Source organism: Neophocaena asiaeorientalis, unplaced genomic scaffold (genome assembly GCF_003031525.2).
Source record: "Neophocaena asiaeorientalis asiaeorientalis breed wild unplaced genomic scaffold, Neophocaena_asiaeorientalis_V1.1 scaffold108, whole genome shotgun sequence".
Classification (NCBI taxonomy): Eukaryota; Metazoa; Chordata; class Mammalia; order Artiodactyla; family Phocoenidae; genus Neophocaena; species Neophocaena asiaeorientalis.
In genome coordinates, this window is record NW_020173770.1 from 5,405,568 (window position 1) to 5,429,947 (window position 24,380).

The following is a 24,380-nucleotide window of genomic DNA, read 5'->3' on the forward strand; positions in this document are numbered from 1 at the left end:
CTGGCAGAGGTGGTCTCTAGGCGTCAAGTTGAAGAAATTCGCAATGAGCTGGGCCCCGTTTCTTTCAGCGGAAACCAATTCCCTTTTGTATTAGCCAGTGCAAGTCTCGCAGACCTGGAAGGGGAGGGAGCCCCAGGGGGAGCCGTGGGCAGCTCCCTTCTGTTTGGCTGAAGCCCAGTGTGGTTCAGGCCCTGGAACAAGTCATATGTTGTGGAAATACAAGGGCCGGCCCTTCCTATCAAAGAGTAAGAGACTTGCATTGTAGCTTGTCCCCGCATAACAGAGAAGTATAACATTTAAGTCATTGTGACCTTGAAAAATACCTATGATTACTTTTAATCATCTTATTCCAGGTCGCATCCCAGAGAGCTTAAGAAACTGTGTGAACAAGGAATTCTTTGTCACAACAGCTCCCTGGTCAGTAATAGATCAGCAGGCAATTCATCCAGAGCTCAATGGTGCCACATACAGGTGAGGAGAGGAATGGGCCGAGCCCTGCTCCCTGGGGGAGGGCGGAGACGGGGGACTTGGGGACCTTAAGCCAACCTGAGCGCTAGTAGAAATGACACACTGTCCCCTCCTCTCAGTTCTTCCATGGAACATAGTTTGGGGACAGAGCCGAGAATTGCAATTCCTATTTTAAAGGGGGTGCGGGGTGCGGGTGGGTTGTGCATTCCCCAGCGGGTCTGAATCACTGTTCATTCTGAAGCCACTTGAAAACCAGAGGGTTTCTAGGTGAAAAGGTACAGAAAAGGTCATCAAGGAAGAGGGCCTGATTTTGTTTTCTAGCTTGAACTTTCGGTCCAAGGAGAGCATTCTGGCCAAAGCCCAGTCCATTTGACGGGTGGGGGGGGGTGTCTTTGTTTCTCTGTGAAGCAGGAAGTTTGACCCCAGGGGCACGTGACAGTGACAGAGTTTGGGTGGGACTGAGGCAAGAGAGCCTGCACTGGGGACACAAGCCAGGACCCTTGGAAGGGACCAGGGGTTTTGTCTGTGGTAGTTTTCCATGGTTCTCTTCCCCCAGCATGGCCGGTTGCAGGGAAATAGCTCCTCCCCCATAAAGGAGAGAAGCTGCGGCGTGGAATGCCAGAAGGGACCTTTTGTTCTGCTTACTCTGACCCAGGACTGCCCCACCTTGGCAGTACTGGGCCAGATGTCCCGTGCATTATAGGATGTATAGTGGCAGCCCTGGCCCCCACCCGCTAGATGCCGACAGCACCTCCCACTCCCAACGGTGACAACTAAAAACGCCCCCCAGACACTGCCCGGGATTCCTGGTTTTGAACCACTGCTCTAGGGGGGGGCGATTAAATATAGTCTGTGTAAAAGGACCCATACATGAAAGCTCCTCCTCTGGGCAAGGAAGCTAAGCGGTTTCTTCCTAAGTCACATGGCTTTATTTACATGCAGCACGTTCTGTTAAAGTCCTACTTGTGTTTTACCCTCGTAAGCATTTTCAAGCATCACTTGAGCCCAGCCCAGCACCAGATTGGATTCCCCTGTTTGTCCGTGTTGGTGGCCTACCCTTTAAGGGCCACGTCCTAATTATTCCGGAATGAACAGCGATTCAGATCCCCTGGGGAATGCACAACCCACCCGTACCCCGCACCCCCTTTAAAACTGGAATTCCAATTCTCGGCTCTGTCCCAAGAGCAAGGCTCCTTGGCCCCTTGGAAAACTGCTTGTGCTGGAGGGTTGCAGCTCACAGGGTCCTGTTCATCAGAGTCCTCCTGGACAGTCCCTGACCAGCGTCACTGTAACAGGCCGAGACCCCGTCCCCTTTACCGCAAGTGTGAAGGGTTCAATAACTTGGAGAGGAAGACTGATTCTAAAGCCCCTGCTTCATAAGTACGTTTTGTCCTCAGTGTTTAAATACACGAGTCACACCTGTGCATAACGTCCGTGTGCTCGGGCGTGCGCGCACACGCAGCCATTCCTGTGCCTGCAGGGTAAGATGAGGCCACGTTCAGGTGCCCTCCCGGTACCCTCAGAGGGCAGGCATCCTGCCCATCACCAGCTCACCATCTCCCCTGCTGCTGCCCTGTCCCCACCCACATCTCAGGTTACGGGAGCCGGTAACTAACCAGCCTAGGAAGTCACACTTCGCAAGCGTACTTCATGCCCTCTGTTAGGAAATCCTTAAAGCCTCTGATATAACTGATGAATACTTTCTAACGCAGCCGGAAAACTTGGAATTTATTTTGTCCAGACGTTTTCCAAATGTGACACGGTTCCCCACGCACAGTTAATTAGCTACAAAATTAGTGCTTCGATTGGACTAAATAGGCTTTGTTGTTTATGAATTAGATGTCCATGTTTAACTTTTCCATGTAGATTTCTCCTTGCTTTGGAGGTAGGAAGTATGACAACTCATTCCATAAAACAGGCAGAGCAAGAGCTTGGCAGCTTCTGGGGCCTGAACTTAACCGGCCCTTTCTCTTGTGCCCGCCCTCCCTAGATACCCGCCAGGCATCGTGGGCGTGGCTCCGGGAGGACTTCCTGCAGCCATGGAAGGGATCATCCCCGGAGGCATCCCGGTAACCCACAACCTCCCCACGGTGGCACACCCTTCCCAAGCTCCCTCTCCCAACCAGCCCACAAAACACGGGGACAGTCGAGAGCACCCCAACGAGCAATAGCAGAGAGTGACGGAAGGTAACCATTCAGATACACCTGGGACCAAGAGACAGTGAAAAATAGATGAACTAAGAGAAAAGGAATCTGACAGTCTTTTTAACTGATTCTGGACATACGCATCATTGACGTTGCAGTGTTAAAACTACAAAGGAGCTCGAAGCCGAGACGTGGGAAAACTGAAGATGTCGTCTGCTTGTGGAAGCGCTGAAAAAGACTAGGACGTGATTTATTAACGACCAACTTCTGTTATTGTGTGTTAAGTTTTTCATCTGTGCATCAAATCAAAGAATAAATAGATCTTTTTCCTTTATCAGTCCCTTGGACACAGCAGGTCCTGAACACCTTGCTCTAGAATGTTGCATCAGGAGTTCCAAACATCAAAATAAAAAATATTAAGAGGAAATCCCCATCCTATGACTCTAGTCCCTTCGGTCCACGGGGGCTGGTTACCTCTTTTGCTAATAGGAAGATATTAAATTACTACAAAATGGGGAGAAAACTGTTTGCCTGTGTTAGACAACCGCGAGCATAGGATTGAAGACAGTACAGGCTCCTGTACAGAGAAGTCTCTCCCATCTGAACTGCATACTGAGCGGGCAAGTTGGTTGTGAGTTCAGTAAAAACCCTCTGATGATGCAAAAAAAAAAAAAAAAAGTATTAAGTTTCACAAGCTGTTTGTACTCAAATATATTTTCTCAGTTTCAGATCCTCAGCTATTTTATTGAGTGGAAAGTCTTGAACTGAAAGGGTTCAAGAAGAATAATGTTGCATTTCCTTATGTCTCAGGAAACACTTTTTATGGTAACTTGTCAGATTGTCTATGAACAAACCCACTTTTTTAGACATTGATAAAGTCTTCTTTTCTTCACGTGATATTTTATACAAGAACACTTCAGGTGTGTTATTAGATGTGACTGATTTTAACAAATCCTATTAGATTTGTATCAACTAGTTACATGTTATATTCATAGTCTTTTGTGAATCATCGCCTTTTTGTTTAAAAGATGGCCTCTTTTGAGCCTTTGTATAGGTACATTCCTGTTTTTGTGACAAAAAACCTTTAAAACTGTCCCAAACAGAAAAATAATGGCTATCAGAAATATGTTTTGTTTTAGTGTGAGTTACCGTTACTGTATTTGTTTATTGTAAAGGTGGACATTTAGCGTTCAGTGCAGTTTTCAATAAAAAGTAATAAAAATTTCTGTTAAGCTCTGAAATTCAAGTACAACTCACCAGTGTAAAAGTTCTCTCCTTGAGATGTTTAAAGGCAACTGCATTTTCAATTAGCCAGTTTCCCAACTCTTGTTATTCCGAGGGTCAAAGATTTACAGTACTTTTCTGTCATCTACCTATTCCATAACCAGACGCAAGAATGCTGATAATTACTTCATGTGACAGTTTAATCGAAAAAAATCAAAACTTCACATAAGTCCATCCTCATCAAATCATGCCATCCTTAAGATGAAATAGTGGGTTAGAACTAAGTCAGTTCAAGAAACAAAATTGGTCAAGTTTTAGAATTTTGATTTTTAATTTACCCAAAAGCAAAATTATCTGGCTCAAGCATTAATGCAGGAAGGGAGGTGAATCTCAAAAAAAAAATTTTTTAATGATATTTACAAAGAAATGTTGCAAAATAATTAACATCAGCCATTTCCATAGGTTAGGAACTTTCCGTTGATTTTATGGGTCTTCCTTCTCAAATAGCATTAAACCCCTTACTACTAGCGGTATCTGCAAACGTCAGTCACGTCCAACAATTCCAGGTACCGCACTCCTTTTCAGCCGCCTCCCCCCACCCTTTCCCATTTAAAAAAAGAAGTCATGGCAACTTAAAGCATCAACCTCCTCCCTCACTCATTTTAAGGTGGTGGTCCCATCCCAACTCTCCCATGAAAAATTACACTGAAACCACCTGACACGGATAGAGAGATCCTGGACAGAGATACAGCAAATGGTTACTGACCTATCACTCCGGGGAGCAAAGTGGCAGCTCAAGATCATCTTCACGACCACTTGTCAAACAGGCAATCAGTGAGGGGGTGACGTATGCACAAAAAGGAGACCCCAACCGACTATGCACAGCAATAGTCCCTTAACACAGACTAAGTCTGTGACACGATGAGCCTAAAAACCAAAAACATAAAAAGGTCCAAATCCATGGTGTACTTGGGTTTTGACAGAAAACACCACACTGTATTCTCCCTAGAAAAAGAACCATAAAGTCCATACAGTTAAAGGTATTACTGTCCGGAGTCAACCAAAAGACATACGATATCTGTCACCCTGCCATATATAATCTGAGAAAGGACTGCAAACTCTATCTTGGGACAACAGTTATGGCTGTTTGATAGTTCAAGAGCTTAACGTAGCATTGATTCACCAAAATGTTGGCCTTTACCAGCCAATCTGCTGTGAAAACCATTTAAAGCCCCATCCCTGTCTGGAGCCTAAGAAATGGAGTCATATATATATATATATAATTCTTTCCCACAGGGAAGAATGCTGTACCTGTTAAACTAGATGTGGTCAGGGTCACTGATCTATAAATAAATAAATAAAGAGGCACCTCAGGGGACACACCACGCAGCAAACACAACACACGGAGGCTAAGGCTAAAGACTGAGCCTGCAGTTTTCTAAACAGCACTGGCTGTAATGTAGACCGTAGCAACTAGATGCTTTTCCCTCAAACATTTCTCTTTGGATTCTTCAACTGGGAGAGCAGTTTTGCTTAACAGCAACTAGAACAGGATGTCTGGCCACTAAAGAATTCTCTCCCTGTATAGGGAGAAAAGTTTATAGGGATGCTGTGCTATGTAATTAGAATGGCAGCCTTCTAAAAACTTAATTCTGTCCAAAATGAAAGCAAACCATAGAGTCAATTTGTAAGAAAACATTAACCATTTGAAACAGTAACACACACATTACATCAAAATTCATTCATATGGAATCAAATTGCAAATATTTTTCCTGCAAGTTGTAGCATGCAGCAAAAGCGATCATCCTGGGAACACGTTTCAAGGAGTGTTCAGAGAGGGAAGAAAGAACTAGAGAGATGACATCTCATAGGTAATTTTCTATTTTTAGTATTCCAGCATCAAATCTGAGGTTGTGCACATTTCAACAGCATCTAAACAGAACTTAGAAGAAAACAAGAAGTAGATATTTCAAGGTTTTCACAGCCTTTTCATCCAAGGGAAGGAAAGTGTGTGTGTGTGTGTGTGTGTGTGTGTGTGTGTGTGTGTGTGATTGCCAAATTCCTTGCCACATCAATAGTCTACAAAGTGCTTACCAGGACACTAAGTCTTTTTGTGTTCCTGAGATAGGTCTGAAATTTTTACCCAGTTTTGAATGTATACCTGAAGTGGTCAAATAATACTTTTTGTAGAAAGTTTTCCTACCTAAGATTATAGTCTTAACTTTAAATAAGAATGGCCACAATTAACCAACATGCAAAAATTCTCAGACTACTCACTGAGAAATTCATTATACAATGCATTTACCGCCTTACTGCGTTCTTAAATCTTTATTCTATACTGAACTGATATTCCCAATTAGCCCAAGCAAAGGCATGCCTTTCTAACACAATTTGCTTAAAGCAGGGTTGATAAAAGACAGTTAAGAATCCACCGACTCTATGCATGGCAACCTGGGAGAGTATAACATTGTCAAGAGTCAAGTGGGCGAACTTCACACAATTCATTCAGTTACATACAAGTGGGCCAGCTCCCCCGAGCACTCCCCCGCCAGCACTCCCCTCACTTACATCCACCGAATTCACAGAGACTGCTGCCCAGAGTCTGGTAGAAGAAGCCCCATCTTAAGGGCACTCTTCCAAACAAATAAATACCTAAACACTGAAAAGGGGCACATCAGAAACTTTTAAAAAGACAAAATAATAGAAACCAAAACCCTTTCCAAAACAAGGGAACGATGTCTATGCAAAGTTCACTCAATAAAAAAATCCTTACTTTTCTTACAGTTTGTTCCTTAAAGATTTTATTTTATTTTATTGGGCACAACAGGAACTAAATTATTAATAAAAATAAAAGCTTGTTTTTATGTTTCGCTGTGGGTAATTTGTACAAAAAGTTTCCAAATCTCTAACGAGCTCTAGTGAGATACAATGTAAAACGGATCTTTTAAGATGCAAGTAGAATGCCAGGTTCTACTTAAAAAAGAATTATCTCAAAGGAACAAAGAGTGATCTGCCACGTGCTTTTGGAGGTGCCCATGCTGGAAAAAACTTCTCAATAATATGAAGATGCTGGTACAACTTTGTCTATTACACAACTTCTTACACAACCACATGCGTTACATTTATAGACAGATTTACAATTTGAAAGGAAAAAAGTTCTGTCTTAATAAAATTCATTTTTTACAAACTGTAGTCCAAAGTTCTGTCTCCTCACAGCAGATGCATCGTCTCCACTGGGTGTGGGTCAGAAAAACCCTTCCAAGCAGATCCTGCCAGATCTCCTTCATTCCATGCCGTGCACTCTGCCTGGAGCACCGCAGCAGCGTGGAGGTCACTACAGAGCTGGTACCTTGCTCTTCTGCTCTTTGATTATTTTCATTCATCTTCATCATCTTCGTCTTCCTCCCCATCAGACAGGGATGTACAAGGCCGGATCTGTCGGTAGCGGTCAAGCCATTTTTCTACCATTTGCGTGACCAGAGGGTGATTTCGCCGCCGAGAGCTCTTCTGCATGGCCACGAGAACTCCTCCCTCAGTCACACAGCAGTCCAGCCACTCCCTGAGCAGCTTTTCTTGCTGTTCCTCATTACCTAGCTTTTAGAGGAATGTGAAGAAGAGGGAAAATAACACAACAGGTCAGAGACTTGACAGGAAAAATTTAACAGAAACCTACAGCTGGTATGATTAACGAAAAAGGCCAGAGCAACGAAGTGTTTCAACATGGTTTCCACCTCTCATCAATTTTATGTTTAAAACCCAGTTTCCTGTGGTTAAATAGAAAAAAATATCTATGGGAAAATTCACAGAAAAACCTAGAGGGAAGAATAGCCTAGTAATAAGTTAATTTGTTTGATATAATAGCAAAAAGCAAATGTTATCTAATAAGCTGATCCTTGCAGCTTCAAACAGAACAAGGTAAGTTTACTCAGAAAGTTATGTATATAGGCTCAAGGTACAAAAATTATCTGAACTTTTTTCTTAATATCATGGTTATGAAGTTTATAATTATTACTAGTATGTGAAATGAAAGACCAATGATTTTATAAGAATTCGGGCTGGAGCGCTCTTTTACACATTCTCGCCACCCCCCCTGCCTGGCGTGCACCACCTGCTCCCCCGCAGCTCCAGTGACCTCCCACCTGCTCCTGTTCCCACCACTGCCCAGGTATCGAGTCTCAACCGAGTTGCCAGTATTCCTCTTCTGGGCAAACTGGTTGTTGGCTCCCCAGCTTACCCAGAATAAAGCCAAAGATTTAAAAGACCGTTGACGACCCCATGCCACCCCTTAACCTCTCAGCCTCGTCTCTCCCCGCTTGCCCAATCCCCACAAACCACACTGGCGTGAACTTCCCTCTACCTACAACTCTCTTCCCCCAGGTTCTGCGAGACTCCTTCCTCTTCCAGGTCTCAATTCAGGTGTCACCTCCTCCGTGATGCCTTACCTTGGGCCCCCGGTGGCCCCCTCATCCCCCCCCTCCCCCTCACCCCATCTCTGTCTCTCCTCAGCACTCAGCACTACCTGAGGGCTAGGACTTTGGTCTTCACTGCTTTATCTCTGCAGAACACATCCTACACAGCAATTCTGAAAAGATAAATTTCAAAGTCTGTCTGACCAGGATTTACAGAAAGTGACAGTTACTACGACCGAGTTCAAAGCTGTAAGTGGTGGCGCAGAGAACACCACGCCTGAAGGACCCACTAGTCTGGGCTCTGGTACAGTGCTGCCACTTGAAGTAATTAATCCAAGAAACAGGCTTCTTACCTCCTGAGCAGAAAGGAAGTGCACATGGAGTAACTTCCTTTCACTGTCAACCAGAGGCAGAAATGTAATGGTGACGTCGTCATCGGTGTTCAGGTTAGCACCAGCGCCTCGGTTACCATAGCCATCATTTTCCATGGCAACCAAAGCAGAGAAGTGGCCCCTTGTATAGCCCAGAGCAATCGGACTTTTCCAACAAAAACTCTGTTCCCACAACAAAGGCAAATACACACCTGGAAAGAGGGAAGCAAGTCACAGTGAGATTTTCAGGATGTGACTGCAATGTGCATTAAGATAATAAACAAGAAAGCCCCACACACTCATGATAATGGCTTACCTTGAAACCGAGTATATCCCAAAGTTTCTCCCCGGAAACTTTTATAATATTTTACTCCATAAACTATAATTGGTCGTCTAAGAATATGTGCAAGTACAAAAATGTGGGTCTGTTCCAAACTTGCTCCAGGCTGTACAGAACAAAATAAAAGAAAGCAAATTTTCTTTCAAACATTTATTACCACCCCGGAAAACTGATGTGTATAACACAATGCTACCCTCCTTCGTTATTACACTATCTCAATTCATTTAAAAAATATAGTAGTACTACTGTCCAACTAAAGAGTTTGATTCCTCAAATAGCAAAGTCCAATAAAAGAAATCTGCAAAGTTTATGTACAGGTATCCTTCATTATCCAAACTCAAGAACTGAACAGATTTGTTTAAATACTGATTTCAGAAACAAGAGATTCAGACAGCAAAGGAAGCTTGATTTATACAACTGCCTTCTGGTTAAGTTACTTGTGAAAGTACTACCTACAGCAAGGTCCACCCGAAGTAAAAAGAACTTCGTTGCTTCACACAAACATAAATGGCTGCATCACCTGAGGCAAGAACATACAACAGGTCTCCCTCCCCCATGCTGACTCTGACAGCACCTTCACAGGAGGCACATGTCTCAGATGTGGAAGAGCCACTGTGAACCCTGCCCAAATGACCCAAAGGCAGAAGGTGCTTCCCTCAGAGGGCACTAACGAATTATGATGCTTCTGCAAAGAAAAGAAGTGGTTTGTTGTGCATATATCTGAAGTTTATAGATAAGTATATTCATATGCTTCATAAAATAAAACTAGCATGAGTGTGAGGGACAGCCCTACACAATACACCTATAAAAGTTTATTCCCAAGTTAGTTAATCATTCCCGTCCACGGCACCTTCTCCTTGGCCTACGTCACGTGGACGGAGGCTCCTCACCTGGGGAGCCTTGTGAAGATCACAACTTGATCCTCAGGGGCCTGACAGCTCAGCATCAGCACCCACCACTAGTACACAGATCTTGCGGAAGTGTCCCCTCGGACACAGAATGGGAGCTAACCCGTAGGTAGGTAAAACAGGCATAAAGCCACCACTTCTTAAAATTTTTAATTTATTATTTTTTAAAATTTTTATTGGAGTCTAGTTGATTTACAATGTTGTGTTAGTTTCAGGTGTACAGCAAAGTGAATTGTTATACATATACCTATATCCACTCTTGTTTAGATTCTTTTCCCATATAGGTCATTACAGAGCACTGAGTAGAGTTCCCCGTGCTACACAGTAGGTCCTTATTAGCTATCTATTTTATATATAATAGCGTGTATATGTCAATCCCAAAAAGTCACCTGAGAGGACAATATAACTGAAGAGTAATCTGAGGAAATATTTAAGAGGTTAGAATCACCAAGTACAACTTTTATTTGGGCAGTTTTTTAATCACTTAATGTAAGAAACATGTTGCCCTCCCTGTGCTGCAGCGAGGACTTGCCTATGGTCCCAGAGCTGATAAACAGCAGTCACTAGAACCCAAGTCACCTGCTGCCAAGTCAAGCGCTCTTCCCTTCATGCCACACTGCCTCCAACATGGTCTTCGTGTAAACCAAGGCACTTAGACCAGCTGCCTCACTCTTCTCATAGGAGCAACATGCCCTGAAGCATTCTTACCTGACTAGCAAGAGAGAGTATAAATGCCCAGTCTTCTTGCCACTGTTCTTCTCTCAAGGAGAAATGTAAACCAAAGCTCTGAGAATACCAGGACTCCCAATCTTTCCAACGTGTATAAAACCTAAAAGCAACAGAGTAAAAAAGAAGCCTTTCTATAAACAGTTCATTTAATGTTCCGATCATTTATTTAACGTAGTCTTTAAGCAATTCAAATGCAGAGATTAATAATTAATTTTACCTGGCTTGCAGTATATTTTTCCAATTAAAAATGCCTCCTTTCTGCTAGCAGACATCTTTTAACATATCCTCAGAATAATTTGATTCACAACCCACCAAATTTTCATCAAAACTACGAACACTAGTGATGAGAACGGTTGATTTCAATTGTCTACTATTGGTTTACAAATAAAAACTAAAAACACTCAAAATCATCTGAGAGGTTGGATAAAAATCAAAGACACTACATTTCTCCATTAATGAATACTTATCCACTACTTGGTCACAGACTAGAAATAGCCCATGTGTTTACAAGAATATCAAAATCACTTTCTTGAGATTTCATTCATTAAATAAAATTATTTGATTATCACATGACAATTGAAATAAAAACATCACTAACTAGAAGAACAATCCCTTCATACCTGTTTAAATACTTCGGCCTAATAAATTATGAAGACTAAAAATCAAACTAGGCCACTGGTAGACTGAATTACTAAAAGCAAAACATTCTTTTTCTTTAAAGCAAGTATACAATTAAATAAAGCCGGATATAATTATGCTCAAAACTGTGATCCACTGTCTTACAAAACAAACCAGCAAAGACCTCTGAAGACATTTAACCTGTTTATAACATTACATTCCTCTCACATGTAGTGAACTATCAGAAATCCCCAATACTTTTATGTATTTCAATTCTATGTAAAAGAATCAAAAGATCAGAAAACATTCTTTTGCTGTTGTTGAAATGTTAAGGTATTAAATGTCTTAGCGTCACACGTTTCTTTAGAGTAACTTAGTGCAGGGCTCCGTAAAAAGTAAATTAATATATTTTAGATTTAAAAAAGAATGTTACGGAGGCTTAACTCTTGTTTGATTAGAAAAAAAACTTTTCTATGCCAGATAACCATAGGTTTTCTCTTTTTAAATCAGGAATGTAAGTTTCAATGCCAAATGTTTAAAAATAAAATACGGATATTCCTCTTTTAAAATACCTAAGATACAAAGAAATATATTTCAATGCACCAATGACAAAATACATTGTTTTAATAAATTCGAGGAAAAATATCATGAAACACAGAAAAGCTGCTGCAGTTAAGAAATTTCTTGGTTGCTGCCTAGGATCACTTTATGAATGAGATACCTAAATTTGCCAGAAATCAAATGATGACTTCACTCAAAACTCAAGAAGACTGCAGAAAAAGGCTGTTCAAAAATATACTTTATAAATAAGCATGTTCAAATAATCACACCCACCACACAAAGACCTAAACACTCAAGCTACCTGGCTCACTGAGAACAGACAAGCAAACCAAATCCAGGAATACGAGGCCAAGCGGGACAGCAGGTTTGGCTTTAACATTGAGAAGTCGATTCGGGGCTTCCCTGGTGGTGCAGTGATTAAGAATCTGCCTGCCAATGCAGGAGACACGGGTTTGAGCCCTGATCCAGGAAGATCCCACATGCCACAGAGCAACTAAGCCCGTGCACCACAACTACTGAGCCTGTGCTCTAGAGCCCGCGTGCCACAACTAATGAAGCCCGTAGCCCCCGCTCGCCACAACTAGAGAATGTCCGCGAGCAGCAACAAAGACCCAATGCAGACAAAAATAAATAAATTTATTTTTAAAAAAAGTCAATTCCACATTCATGGATGAATTCTACATTCAGTGCAATCTCTATCAACATCTCAGAGGACTTTTCTGCAGAAGCTAGAACCTAAAATTTATCTAGAAATCCAAAGAATTCAGAAGAGCAAAAAGAATCTTGAAAAAAGTAGTACAAAGTTGGAAGACTTATACTCCAGATTTCAAAACCTACCACAAAGCTACAATCATCAAGAAAGTCTAATGTCAGCATAAGGACAGACATACATATCAACAGGAAAAAATTGAGAGTCCAGAAATAAACTTTTACTTTTAAGGTAAAATACTTTTTGACAAAAGTACCCAGGCATTTGAATGGGAAAAAAAAATAAACAGTACTGGGACAACTGGATATCCATGCAAAACAGATGATTTTAGATCTTTACCTCACACCTTCAATAAAAATTAGCTCAAAATGGGTCACAGACTTTAAATGTAAAAGCTAAAACTATGGAATTCCTAGGTGAAAACACAGGAATAAAACTTTAAAAACTGTAAACAACTGTAATAAGTATGCTAAGGGATCTAATGGAAAAAGAGAGCATGCAAGAACAGATGGGCAATGTAAGAAGAGAGATGGAAATCCTAAGAAAGAGCCAAAATGAAATGCTAGAGATCAAAAACACAACATAAATGAAGAACATTTTTGATAGGCTTATAGTGGACTGGATACAGCTAAGCAAAGAACCTCATGAAGATACATCAATACAAACCTCCAAATCTAAAAAGCAAATATAACACATATAGAAAAAAAAAAGTGAATTTCAAATAACCATGGGACAACTACAAAAGGTATAACATACAAATGTCAATAATAGAGGGAGAAAAAAGAAAGTAACGGAAGAAATATTTGAAACAATGACTGAGAATCTCACCAAATTAATGTCAGACACCATACCACAGATCCAGGAAGCTCAGAGAACACCAAGAAGGAAAAATGCCAGGAAAACTACACCTAGGCATATCATATTCAAACAACAGAAAATTAAAGAAAAAGGTCCTGAAAGAAGACAGAATATAAAAAACACCTACCTGGGACTTCCCTGGTGGTACAGTGGTTAAGAATCTTCCTGGCAATGCAGGGAACACAGGTTCAAGCCCTGATCCAGGAAGATCCCACATGCCACAGAGCAACTAAGCCTGTGCGCCACAACTACTGAGCCTAAGCTCTAGAGCCCATGAGTCACAACCACTGAGCGCGTGTGCTACAACTACTGAAGCCCGTGTGCCTAGAGTTCGTGCTCCACAACAAGAAAAGCCACTGCAATGAGAAACCTGCACAATGCAATGAAGAGTAGCTCCCGCTCGCCACAACTAGAGAAAGCCCACGCACAGCAACGCAGCCAAAAGTAAATAAATAAATTTATTTTTAAAAACCCAAAAAACACCTGCCTATGCAGAAACAAAAGATAAGAATTATATCCGACTTCTCAGAAACCACGCAAGAAGAGAATGAAGTGAAATATTTTAAAAGTTGACACACAAAAAACACCAACCTAGAATTCTATATCCCGTGAAAATGATCCTTCAAAAGTAAAAGAGATATAAAGTCTTTCTCAAACAATCAAAAATGGAGGGAATTTGTTGCCAGAGACCCGGTTCACAAGAAATGTTAAAAGAAGTTCTTTAGAAAGAAGGAAAATAACATAGATCAAAAATTTTGATCTACATAAAAAAAGGAAGAGCATTAAGAAATAAATTGAAGATAAAATTAAAACTTTTACTTTTTATTCTTAATTGATCTAACAGATAATAGTTTATTCAAAATAATAATATATTTGATTATGCATACTTATGTATATATATATAGTGTGTGTGTATGAACGTGCGAGCGTGTGTGCAGGTATGCGCTTATGTATGCTTACATATAAGTGAAATGAATGACAATAAAGATACAAGGGACAGAAAGGAGGAATTAGGATTATTTTGTTATTATGAAGTAATGACACAACCCATGAAGTGGTATAGTTTTATTTGAAAGCGGACTTGGATTAACTGTAAAAATATACTGCAAACTCTAGGGCAACCACTAATAAAAGTTAAAAAAATAAGTATAACTGATATGCTAAGAAAGTAGAGAAAATAGAATCATAAAATGCTCAACTAAAAACATGAAAGACAGGGGCTTCCCTGGTGGCACAGTGGTTGAAAGTCCGCCTGCCAATGCAAGGGACACGGGTTCGTGCCCCGGGTCCGGGAGGATCCCACATGCCGCGGAGCGGCTGGGCCCGTGAGCCATGGCCGCTGAGTCTGTGCTCCGCAACAGGACAGGCCACAACAGTGAGAAGCCCAAGTACCGCAAAAAAAAAAGAAAAAAAGAAAAAGAGTGAAAGACAAAAACAGGAACAAAGAACAGGGCAACAAATAGAAAACAGTTACAAACATGGAAGTTATGAATCCAACTATATCAATAATCACTTTGAATGTCAATGATCTAAATGTAATAATGCTGACAACATCAAATGCTGGCAAGGATATGGAGCAACAGGAATTCTCATTCATTGCTGGTGGGAATGCATAACAGTACTGCTACCTTGGAAGATCGATTGGCAGTTTCTCACAAAACTAAACACATACTCTTATTAGATAATCCAGCTATTATGAACTTTGGTGTTTACCCAAAGGAACTAAAAATCTATGAACACACAAAACCCTGCATATGGAAGTTTACAGCAGCTTTATTCATAACTGCCAAAACTTGCAAGCAAAGTGTCGTTCAGAATGGATAAAATGGGTACATCCAGACAACGAAGTACTTGTCAGCATTACAGAGAAATGAGCTATGTAAGCCATGAAAAAACAGAGGAACCCTAAATGCACATTACGAAGTGAAAGCAGCTGATCTGAAATGGCTACATATTATATGACTCCAACCACATGACAGTGTGGAAAAGGCAAAAACAACAGAGACAGTAAAAAGACCAGTGGCTGCCAGGGTTAGGCAGGAGGAAAGGATGCAGTGGCAGAGCACAGAGGATTTTGGGGCATTGAAAATACTCTGACACTATAATTGTAATCCTCTGTTCAATACTATCAATATAATGGTGGACACATGTCATTACACATTTGTCCAAAATCGCAGAATGTATACTAAGATGAACCCTAATGTGAACTATGGACTTTCGATGATAAGAATATTGTCAGTGTCGGTTCATCACTTGTCACAAACATACCACTTTGTGGGGGATGTTCGTAATGGGCAGTTATGCGTGGGGGGACATGGCAAACAACGGTGCCTTCCTTTCCATTGTGCTGTGAACTAAAACTGCTCTCAACAAATTAAGGTCTAAAAATGTATATAGAGAGGCACAATAATAAGTTATCCAAAGATGATATTTCTAAAAGAATTGATTTTTCACTGATTTTTCCCCCTATTTATATTAATTACTCCCATTTGGCTCTCTATTTGGATTGACATGTCAATCGAAGGCAAGTACAATATTCCATCTTGAGCACTTGAGCCGGATCAAATCATAGGCACCCAACATAAGAGCACAGCTACCACCACAAAAAAAAATGTCCTATCTTTAAGTGATAGGAGGAAGGGCTTAAATAAAAGAAAATTACTTTCTCAGTTCTCATTTAGATATTTTATGACTTAAAAAAAGTCTCATCCCACCTGATTTGGATTATGAGCAAAGGAAACCCTAGCAAAAAGCTGATTTAAAAGGAGCCTGCACAAGTGATATACTGGCTGCTCCTCTCCTGACCTAGGACAGGGCCCTCTCATTCTACCTTCTAATAGTCATATAACAGCCCAGTCAACAAACTTGTCACAACTCAAAATAGTCAACAATTTAATCGTTATTCAGTAAGGCTAATATATTTGACCCACATCACTGATGCCTTGAATCTACGGCAACAATGCTTCCTCTCTCCTCATTTGATAATCTTCATCCCCTCTCCACCCCAAGATAGTGAAAAGGATGTCTATGTGATCACTACAATCCTTGCAGCTTCCTATGCCTTAACTGTAAAACATCAGGTGAAGACCCTGTATGGCAGGGACTGGAGGAGGTGGCACCAAGGCACTCTTTATTGTGGAAAGCCTGTTCATATGCCAGTGAAGCATCCTTTTAGAACCAAGGCCTCCACTACCAAACGATCTGCCACAACAGCACTTACCAGTGGCTGCACTCAGAACCTACAACCTAGGTCCTTCTCACTCTCATCTAGCCCATTTTCCACCTCAGTTTATGGCAATCTTTTTCTTTTTCTCCCTACTTTCACATTAGACTTTTGAGACTTCAAATGACTCAAAACTAGAATTTCAGTCCTAATACAAATATAAGTGACAACTCCAATCCAGAAGATTACCCACTGCCAGCTTTGAGAAACAGGTAGCATAAAGTTCCCAAACTATTAATAGCCACCAATGTCTTTTTCTTTTTAAAGCCCTCACAGCTAGGAAAAGTACATATCACCTACTGAAATTTACAGTACACTTTCAACCTTACAACAGGGTCAGAATATTACTGTCAGAGGAAAGGCTAGAGCTGCCTTTTAAAAAGGACTTGTAAAATGGTAGACTTACCAAGGTCCAGATCTAGTTTCCAGGCTGAGCAGCCAGACCTCATCCACACCCAGAGGACAGATCTATCTTTCCAAGGGCAGAGTCACAGTAACTAAACCTACAAGGCAAACCTGTAAAACCACAATATCCAAAACGACTCTCATCCTCTCGGTGCGGGCAGGCCCACACAAACAGCCAAATCATCATTAGGATGTTGTCTGATGAGCACGTAATCCAATCTGGAGGTCAGACAGACTGAACATGTAATGACATCAGGCTTCCCAGGCCTGATGAATCCGCATCACACAAGGAATGGCACTGCCCACCCCCCAGATCCATCCGGAGCAATCACCCTCCACTAAAGGCACAAAGTCCTCTCCCCTGGACAAGGGCCGAATGTCTAAACCATCAGTTCTGAATGACACATTCTTTCTTTAGCTATCCAATCAGGTTCCCATCTGAATTTACAGTTCAAGACTAGTCATATACTTGATTGACTATTGGATGTTTTTTAAAAAAAGGATATTTTTGAGACAAGTTAAAAGTGTGATTTGGACTGTATGCTAGATAACTGACTCGATGTTGATTTTCTTAGATGTGGTAATGAGGATGTGGCTGGGTAGGAGAATATCCTTGTTCTTAAAAGATGCATGCTGAAATACTGAAGGGTAAAGCACCAGGATGCCTAAAACTAACTGGCAAAGGGGAGTGTTTAGGTACACAGAGATGGAGCACCTGTGGCAAAATGTTAACAATTAACAACTGGCCAATCCAATGAAGGAGATGTTGGGGTCCCTTGCACTGATTTTTTTTTTTTTTTTTTTTTTTTTTTTTGCGGTACGCGGGCCTCTCACTGTTGTGGCCTCTCCCTTTGCGGAGCACAGGCTCCGGACGCGCTGGTCCAGCGGCCATGGCTCACGGGCCCAGCCGCTCCGCGGCATGTGGGATCCTCCCGGACCGGGGCACGAACCCGTGTCCCCTGCATCGGCAGGCAGACTCTCAACCACTGCGCCACCAGGGAAGCCCTGATTTTTTTTTTTTTAACTTTTCTGTGGATTTGAAAATTTGCAAAATAAAACATGGTCTTAAGACTACCTGTCTCAGGAAGAAAAACTCATAATACACAATCAATATAATCTCTTAAAGTTGAACAAATACGAAATCAAAGCTACTTTAAAATATGAGCACCGGAGCTGACCAAGACACAAAATACAGCGTACGTGTAGTTTAAAATTTTCCACTAGCCACACTAAAAATAAATAAACAGGTGAAACCAGAAAACTAAAAGATGAGCAAAGACCTTTCTATATTTAAGACACCCCTACAGCTTCCAATGTTTCTATTTTAAAGCTTAGCAAAAAGATATAAAAACCACTGAGATGTTCAAAGTGTCTCAGTGCCGAAAACCAAAGGTTTTCCCCCCTAGCTTCCACAGAAAATATAACAGACAAAAAGGATCCCACCACTGTAAGGAAATGATTCAGCCAGTGCACTCCTGGATTCAAAAAGGGAAGGATGTCAGCTCACCAATGTGAACAGTCGTGTAGGCTGTCATGCAGGGCTTTCCGAAGCACCGAGTCCTTGTCATAAATGCCCCAGGTAGCTTGCAGTACTGAATCAAGTAAGCAGTCTCCTGCAGTCCGGTTCCAAAGTGCATACAGTCGACTGTCCAAACGTGTAGCCAATTCCAAGGACCAGTTTATAATTGGAGATTCTTCTTCTAATTCTATATGAAGAATTTAAATAACATGTTCATATAAAACATTAATAAAGGAAATTGAAGATGATTCAAAGAAATGGGAAGATATCCCATGCTCTTGGATCAGAAGAATTAATATTGTTAAAATGGCCACACTACCCAAAGCAATCTACAGATTTAACACAATCCCTATCAAATTACCCATGACATTTTCCACAAAACTAAAACAAATAATCCTAAAATTTACATGGAACCATAAAAGACCCAGGATTGCCAAAGTAATCCGGAGGAAAAAGAATAAAGCAGAAGGTCTAACCTTCCCAAACTTCGGACAATTACTACAGTAATCAAAACAGCATGGTATTGGCACAAAAACAGACATATGGATCAATGGAACAGACAGAAAGTCCAGAAATAAACCCACACACCTATGGTCAATTAATCTTCAAGAAAGGAGGCAAGAACATACAACGGGAAAAAGTCTCTTCAGCAAGTAGTGTTGGGAAAGTTGGACAGATGCATGTAATAAAGTTAGAACACACTCTCACACCACACAAAAATAAACTCAAAATGACTTAAAAGACTCAAATACAAGCCATCACACCATAAAACTTCTAGGAAAGGACACAGGCAAAACACTCTCTGATATAAATCGTACCATTTTTTTCCTTAGGTCAGTCTCCCAAAGCAATAGAAATAAAAACAAAAATAAACAAATGGGACCTAATCAAATTTACAAGCTTTTACACAGCAAAGGAAACCATAAACAAAACAAAAAAACAACCTATGGAATGGGAGAAAATATTTGCAAACGATTTGACTGACAAGGGCTTAATTTCCAAAATATACGAACAGCTCATACAACTCAACAACAGAAAAACAAACAACCCAATTGATAAATGGGTAGAAGACCTAAACAGACATTTCACCAAAGACATACACATGGCCAACAGGCACATGAAAAGGTGCTCAACATCACTAATTACTGGAGAAATGCAAATCAAAACTAGAATGAGATACCACCTCACACTGGTCAGAGTGGCCATTATTAAAAAGTCTACAAATAACAAATGCTGGAGAGGGTGTGGAGAAAAGGGAACCCTCCTATACTGTTGGTGGAAATGTAAGCTGGTACAGCCATTATGGAAAACAGTATGGAGATTCCTCAAAAAACTAAAAATAGAGTTGCCATATGATCCAGCAATCCCACTCCTGGACACATATCCGGACAAAACTATAATTCAAAAAGATAAATGCTCCCCTATGTTCAAAGCAGCACTACTCACAACAGCCAAGACATGGAAACAACCTAAATGTCCATCAACAGATGAATGGATAAAAAGATGTGGTACAATGGAATACAACTCAGCCATAAAAAAGAATGAAATAATGTCATTTGCAGCAACATGGATGGGCCTAGAGATTATCATACTAAGTGAAGTAAGTCAGAAAGAGAAATACAAATACCATATGATATCACTTATATGTGGAATCTAAAATACGACACAAATGAACTTATCTACGAAACAGACTCACAGACATAGAGAACAGACTTGTGGTTGCTAATGGGGAAGGGGGGTGGGAGTTTGGGGTAAGCAGATGCAAACTAGTATATACAGGATGGATAGATAACAAGGTCCTACTGTATAGCACAGGGAACTATATTCAATATCCTGTGATAAACCATAATGGAAAAGAACATAAAAAAGAATGTATGTATAACTGAATCACTTTGTTGTACAGCAGAAATTAACACAATATTGTAAATCAACTATACTTCAATATAAATAAGTAAATAAATAAAATGTTCATTTTCATGCTTCTGCAATTAAGAAATATTCAGTGGAAGAAAGAACCTATTCTCTAGAAGTTAATAGATTTAATATGTAATTTACTAATAAACATCTAAATTCTGATCAATTGAAATATAAACCTTTGAGTAGTTGAAACACCTTAAGGCTCTAGAATAATCATATTAAGGCTCTAGAATAATTTACTCCATTTTTAAATTCTTCATGATTTTCTAAAAATTTTTAATATGAAAATATACTCATTCTAGAATAGGAAACAGATAACCAGGGTTTAAAAATGTTTATGCCTTTATTCACTCTACCACAGTTAAGAGCTATGAATGAGCACTTCTAACAGCACAATACAACACTGTTCTTAAGGACTTTACATTTTCAATTTAAAGTAGAAATAAACTATGTTGACCATACACCAAACTATTCCAAACCTTACAAAGCAAAAAGTTTATTGAAATCAATAAAAGATAAATTATACTCATTAATTCCATGCTTACCTTTTTGAACATCTCTATCAAGCACCTCATCAAATAATTTTTCTTGGACTGTTGGAGGCAAGTCTTCAATATCTACAAAGAAAAACCAGATTTAAAAAATCTTTAAAAAAAAAAAAACCTTTATATGTCTCATAACTGAAAAAATTTGATGCCAGCATCTAACAGTAACTTCCTCTAAAATAACTCCCTTTCCACCGAAGGCTGTTGAATAGCTTCTTTTAAAAAACATGCATGTATCTCGTGTGTGTGTGTGTGTGTGTGTGTGTGTGTATGAGGTGTAAAATTTTCCTTTCTGTACTTCATTATCAAAACTGTGATCTATCTACAAACAATAAAATCATTTGGACCAGTAATTATATACAGCTATTATCAAAACAACAAGAGATAACAAATGTTGACGAGAATGTGGAGAAAAGGGAACCCTTGTGCACCAGTGGTGGGAATGTAAACTGGTGCAGTCACTATGGAAAACAGTATGAAGTACCCTCAAAAACTATCATATGATCCAGCAATCTCACTTCTGGGTACACAGCCAAAGGACATGACAACAGGGTATCGAAAAGGTATTTGTACCCATGTTGGTTGCAGCATTACTCGCAATAGCCAATATATGAAAACAACCTAAGTGTCTATCAATGGGTGAATAAATAAAGTAGATGTGATATATCTATACAATGCAGTATTATTAAGCCATGAGAAAGAAGAAAATCATGCCATTTGCAACATACAGAAGGACCTTGGAGACATTATGCTAAGTGAAATAAGCTCAACAGAAAGACCAATATTGTATGGTATTACTTACATATGGGATCTTAAAAAAAAAAGTCAAATTCATAGAAACAGAGAGTAGCAAAGCAGCTGCCAGGGGCAAGGCAGGAAGGGATTAGGGAGAAATTGCTAAAAGAGTACAAACGATAAACCATAAAATGAAGACAGCTAGGATTATATGCAAAACATAGTAACAATAGTCAGTAACGCTGTATTGTACAATTGAAATTCACTAAGAGAACAAAACTTAATGTTCTCACCCAAAATATAAATAAATAAATAAATAAATGTGAGGCGATGAATGTGTTAATTAACTAGATGGGGGGAATCTAGTTAATTAACAGTTAACTTTCACAATGTATAAATCAAATCACCACAAAGTACACTTTAAATATTTTACAATTTTCTATGTCAATGATAATTTAATAAAGTTGAAATAAAAGAAAAAAGAACAGAGCTATCTAATATTCAAGTTAAAACAACAACAACAAACAAACACATTTTTGTCTGTTCTCTTTCCCCCACACTCTCAACCTCTGCTCAGAACTGTAATTTTCAGACTTTAGAATCTCCTTATACAAGTTACTAAGCCATTCACTTTGGCATGCAGATTTCTGTTCTCCTCACCTTCTCAAATTCTCTATGCTCTCTGTTCAGTTTACTGAGTAGTCTAGAGTAAGAAGCATTACCCTTACAAAAATGTTTTAACCTTAGAACTATTTTCAACTTAAAATCTAATCATCACTTGAAGTACTAAGTTTAAATATACAGAGTGCATTTCAAATGAAATTTATCTGATTTTTAAAAGCTTAGTTGTTATTTTCTACCATTTTGTAAATACCTCTGTTCATATCTCAATATTAAAAAAGCTCAAAACGCTCAAAACCAAAATATAAGTTTTATTTAGAACCTTTTGGTGTTTACTGCATTTATTCAATGCCAACTGACAAAAAACAGCCTGGAAGACATTTCCACTTGTCATGGAACTGAAAAATAAAAAGTTGCTTCACAAATATAGTAGAAATTAACGTAGAAAGTGAAGAAAGTAATGACACTTTCAAAAGAATGCCAGTATCTTTGACTCAAATAACTTGACTCTACCCATCAAAACCCCATGTTCTGATCTTATCTCCTAATATCAGGTAACCAACAGTTATCTATGAAAAGAAAAAGAAAAAAAGCAGACTGATAATATTCTAAAATAAAAACAAAGAGAAAAATAAATGGATAAAACAGACTTTTTAAAATATCTGAGGCCCACAAAGAAGTCACTTATTATCAGCTGCTGTCTTCCTATCAGCTCTAAGGCATTAGTTTATAAATGGCCCTTGTACTGGTCACTTCCAGTAAAACAGGGTAATCAAGTAATTTAAGATCCACATATAGTAGCTAAGTTATCTGTTTTCTAACAGAAACATTTTCATTCAGACATTAAAAAATTATAATAAAGTTGAAATTTATTTTCACACAGAGATTTGGAGTTACCTGCTGGCAACGTAAATGTTACAAGGTCAGTTAGGAAATAGCAAGCAAAATCCCCCTTTCTCTGATGAAGAGAGGCAGCTATCTCACGCCGGATTTGCTCTGTCAGTTCAGGACACACCATTGCTGGAATACACTTTGCAGCTTGTTGAGACACCTTAAATACAAAAGAAACTTTCCTCTACATCTCATTTATCATCAGTGGAAGCAGAAAACAATAGTGTATAAAAGAAATTACCAAAATGTCCCAGTAACTCAAGGTGTTTTTGTTTTAAATATATGAGGTACTGGGTGTTATTTCCTCAATAGTATAAGTATATACCAGTCCAACTTCCCTGGAAAAGTGATAAAAATGTTTTACCCTCTCAACTCAGTAGTTCTACTTTCTAGTGGAGTTTATCCCAAGGAAATACACAAAGATGCATATAAAAATTTATGTAAAATGGAGTTGTTCACAAACGTTCATCATAGGAGGGGGAGGGAGGACAAAAAAAAAGTAATAACCATCATACCCCTAATAAAAACATTCTTATTAAAAAACAGGGAATTCTAGCTCACAGAGAAAGAGGAAAGTACAAACACTCTTCTGCTCTGTTAAGAATATTTCAAGTACTTTGACTTAGAGTAAAGAAAAGCATGGTTTTTTTAAATAAATTTATTTATTTTTAGTTATTTTTGGCTGTGTTGGGTCTTCATTGCTATGCGCGGGCTTTCTCTAGTTGCGGCGAACGGGGGCTACCCTTCATTGCAGTGCGCGGGCTTCTCACTGCGGTGGCTTCTCTTAGTCAAATCCATGTCCCCTGCACTGGCAGGCGGATTCCCAACCTTTAAAGGGTTAGTTCCCAATGACTTCAAATCCCTCCCCACTTGTTACAATTCTGTTTTTTTTGTTTTTTTTTCTGTTTTTTGGCCACACCACACAGCATGCAGGATCTTAGTTCCCCGACCAGGGATCAAACCCGCACCCCCTGCTGTGGAAGCATGGCATCTTAACCACTGGACCACCAGGGAAGTCCCTATAATTCTTAATTTTTTAAAAAAGCATCTGGCTTCTCCGAGTGTAAAACAGACAACAAATCTCTGCAGTAGTACAATTCAAGGGGAATGAAATCTGAGCACCGGTGTAGTGAGCACTACCACAGAGAACCTCTAAACAAGGAGGTGGCTAGAACTTTCCTGTC

At 39.7% G+C, this 24,380-nt stretch overlaps 2 protein-coding genes across 5 annotated transcripts in view; one reads left to right on the top strand and one right to left on the bottom strand.

Annotated features, from left to right (window-relative positions):
• CTBP2 (C-terminal binding protein 2) overlaps positions 1-3,845 on the top strand; it is a 114,969-nt gene extending 111,124 nt beyond the window's left edge. For both annotated transcript variants that reach the window (XM_024751534.1, XM_024751533.1), the window contains 2 exons: positions 354-471; positions 2,459-3,845. In XM_024751534.1, the coding sequence (XP_024607302.1) occupies positions 354-471; positions 2,459-2,639 (299 nt within the window). In that variant the 3' untranslated portion in view covers positions 2,640-3,845. The remainder of the gene's footprint in view (positions 1-353; positions 472-2,458) is intronic.
• Positions 3,846-4,144: 299 nt separating this feature from the next.
• ZRANB1 (zinc finger RANBP2-type containing 1) overlaps positions 4,145-24,380 on the bottom strand; it is a 68,668-nt gene continuing 48,432 nt past the window's right edge. For all 3 annotated transcript variants that reach the window (XM_024751536.1, XM_024751537.1, XM_024751538.1), the window contains 7 exons: positions 23,203-23,356; positions 20,950-21,021; positions 18,476-18,674; positions 10,574-10,694; positions 8,934-9,063; positions 8,600-8,829; positions 4,145-7,431 (listed from right to left, as the gene is read on the bottom strand). In XM_024751536.1, coding sequence (XP_024607304.1) covers positions 7,213-7,431; positions 8,600-8,829; positions 8,934-9,063; positions 10,574-10,694; positions 18,476-18,674; positions 20,950-21,021; positions 23,203-23,356 — 1,125 coding nt within the window. In that variant the 3' untranslated portion in view covers positions 4,145-7,212. The remainder of the gene's footprint in view (positions 7,432-8,599; positions 8,830-8,933; positions 9,064-10,573; positions 10,695-18,475; positions 18,675-20,949; positions 21,022-23,202; positions 23,357-24,380) is intronic.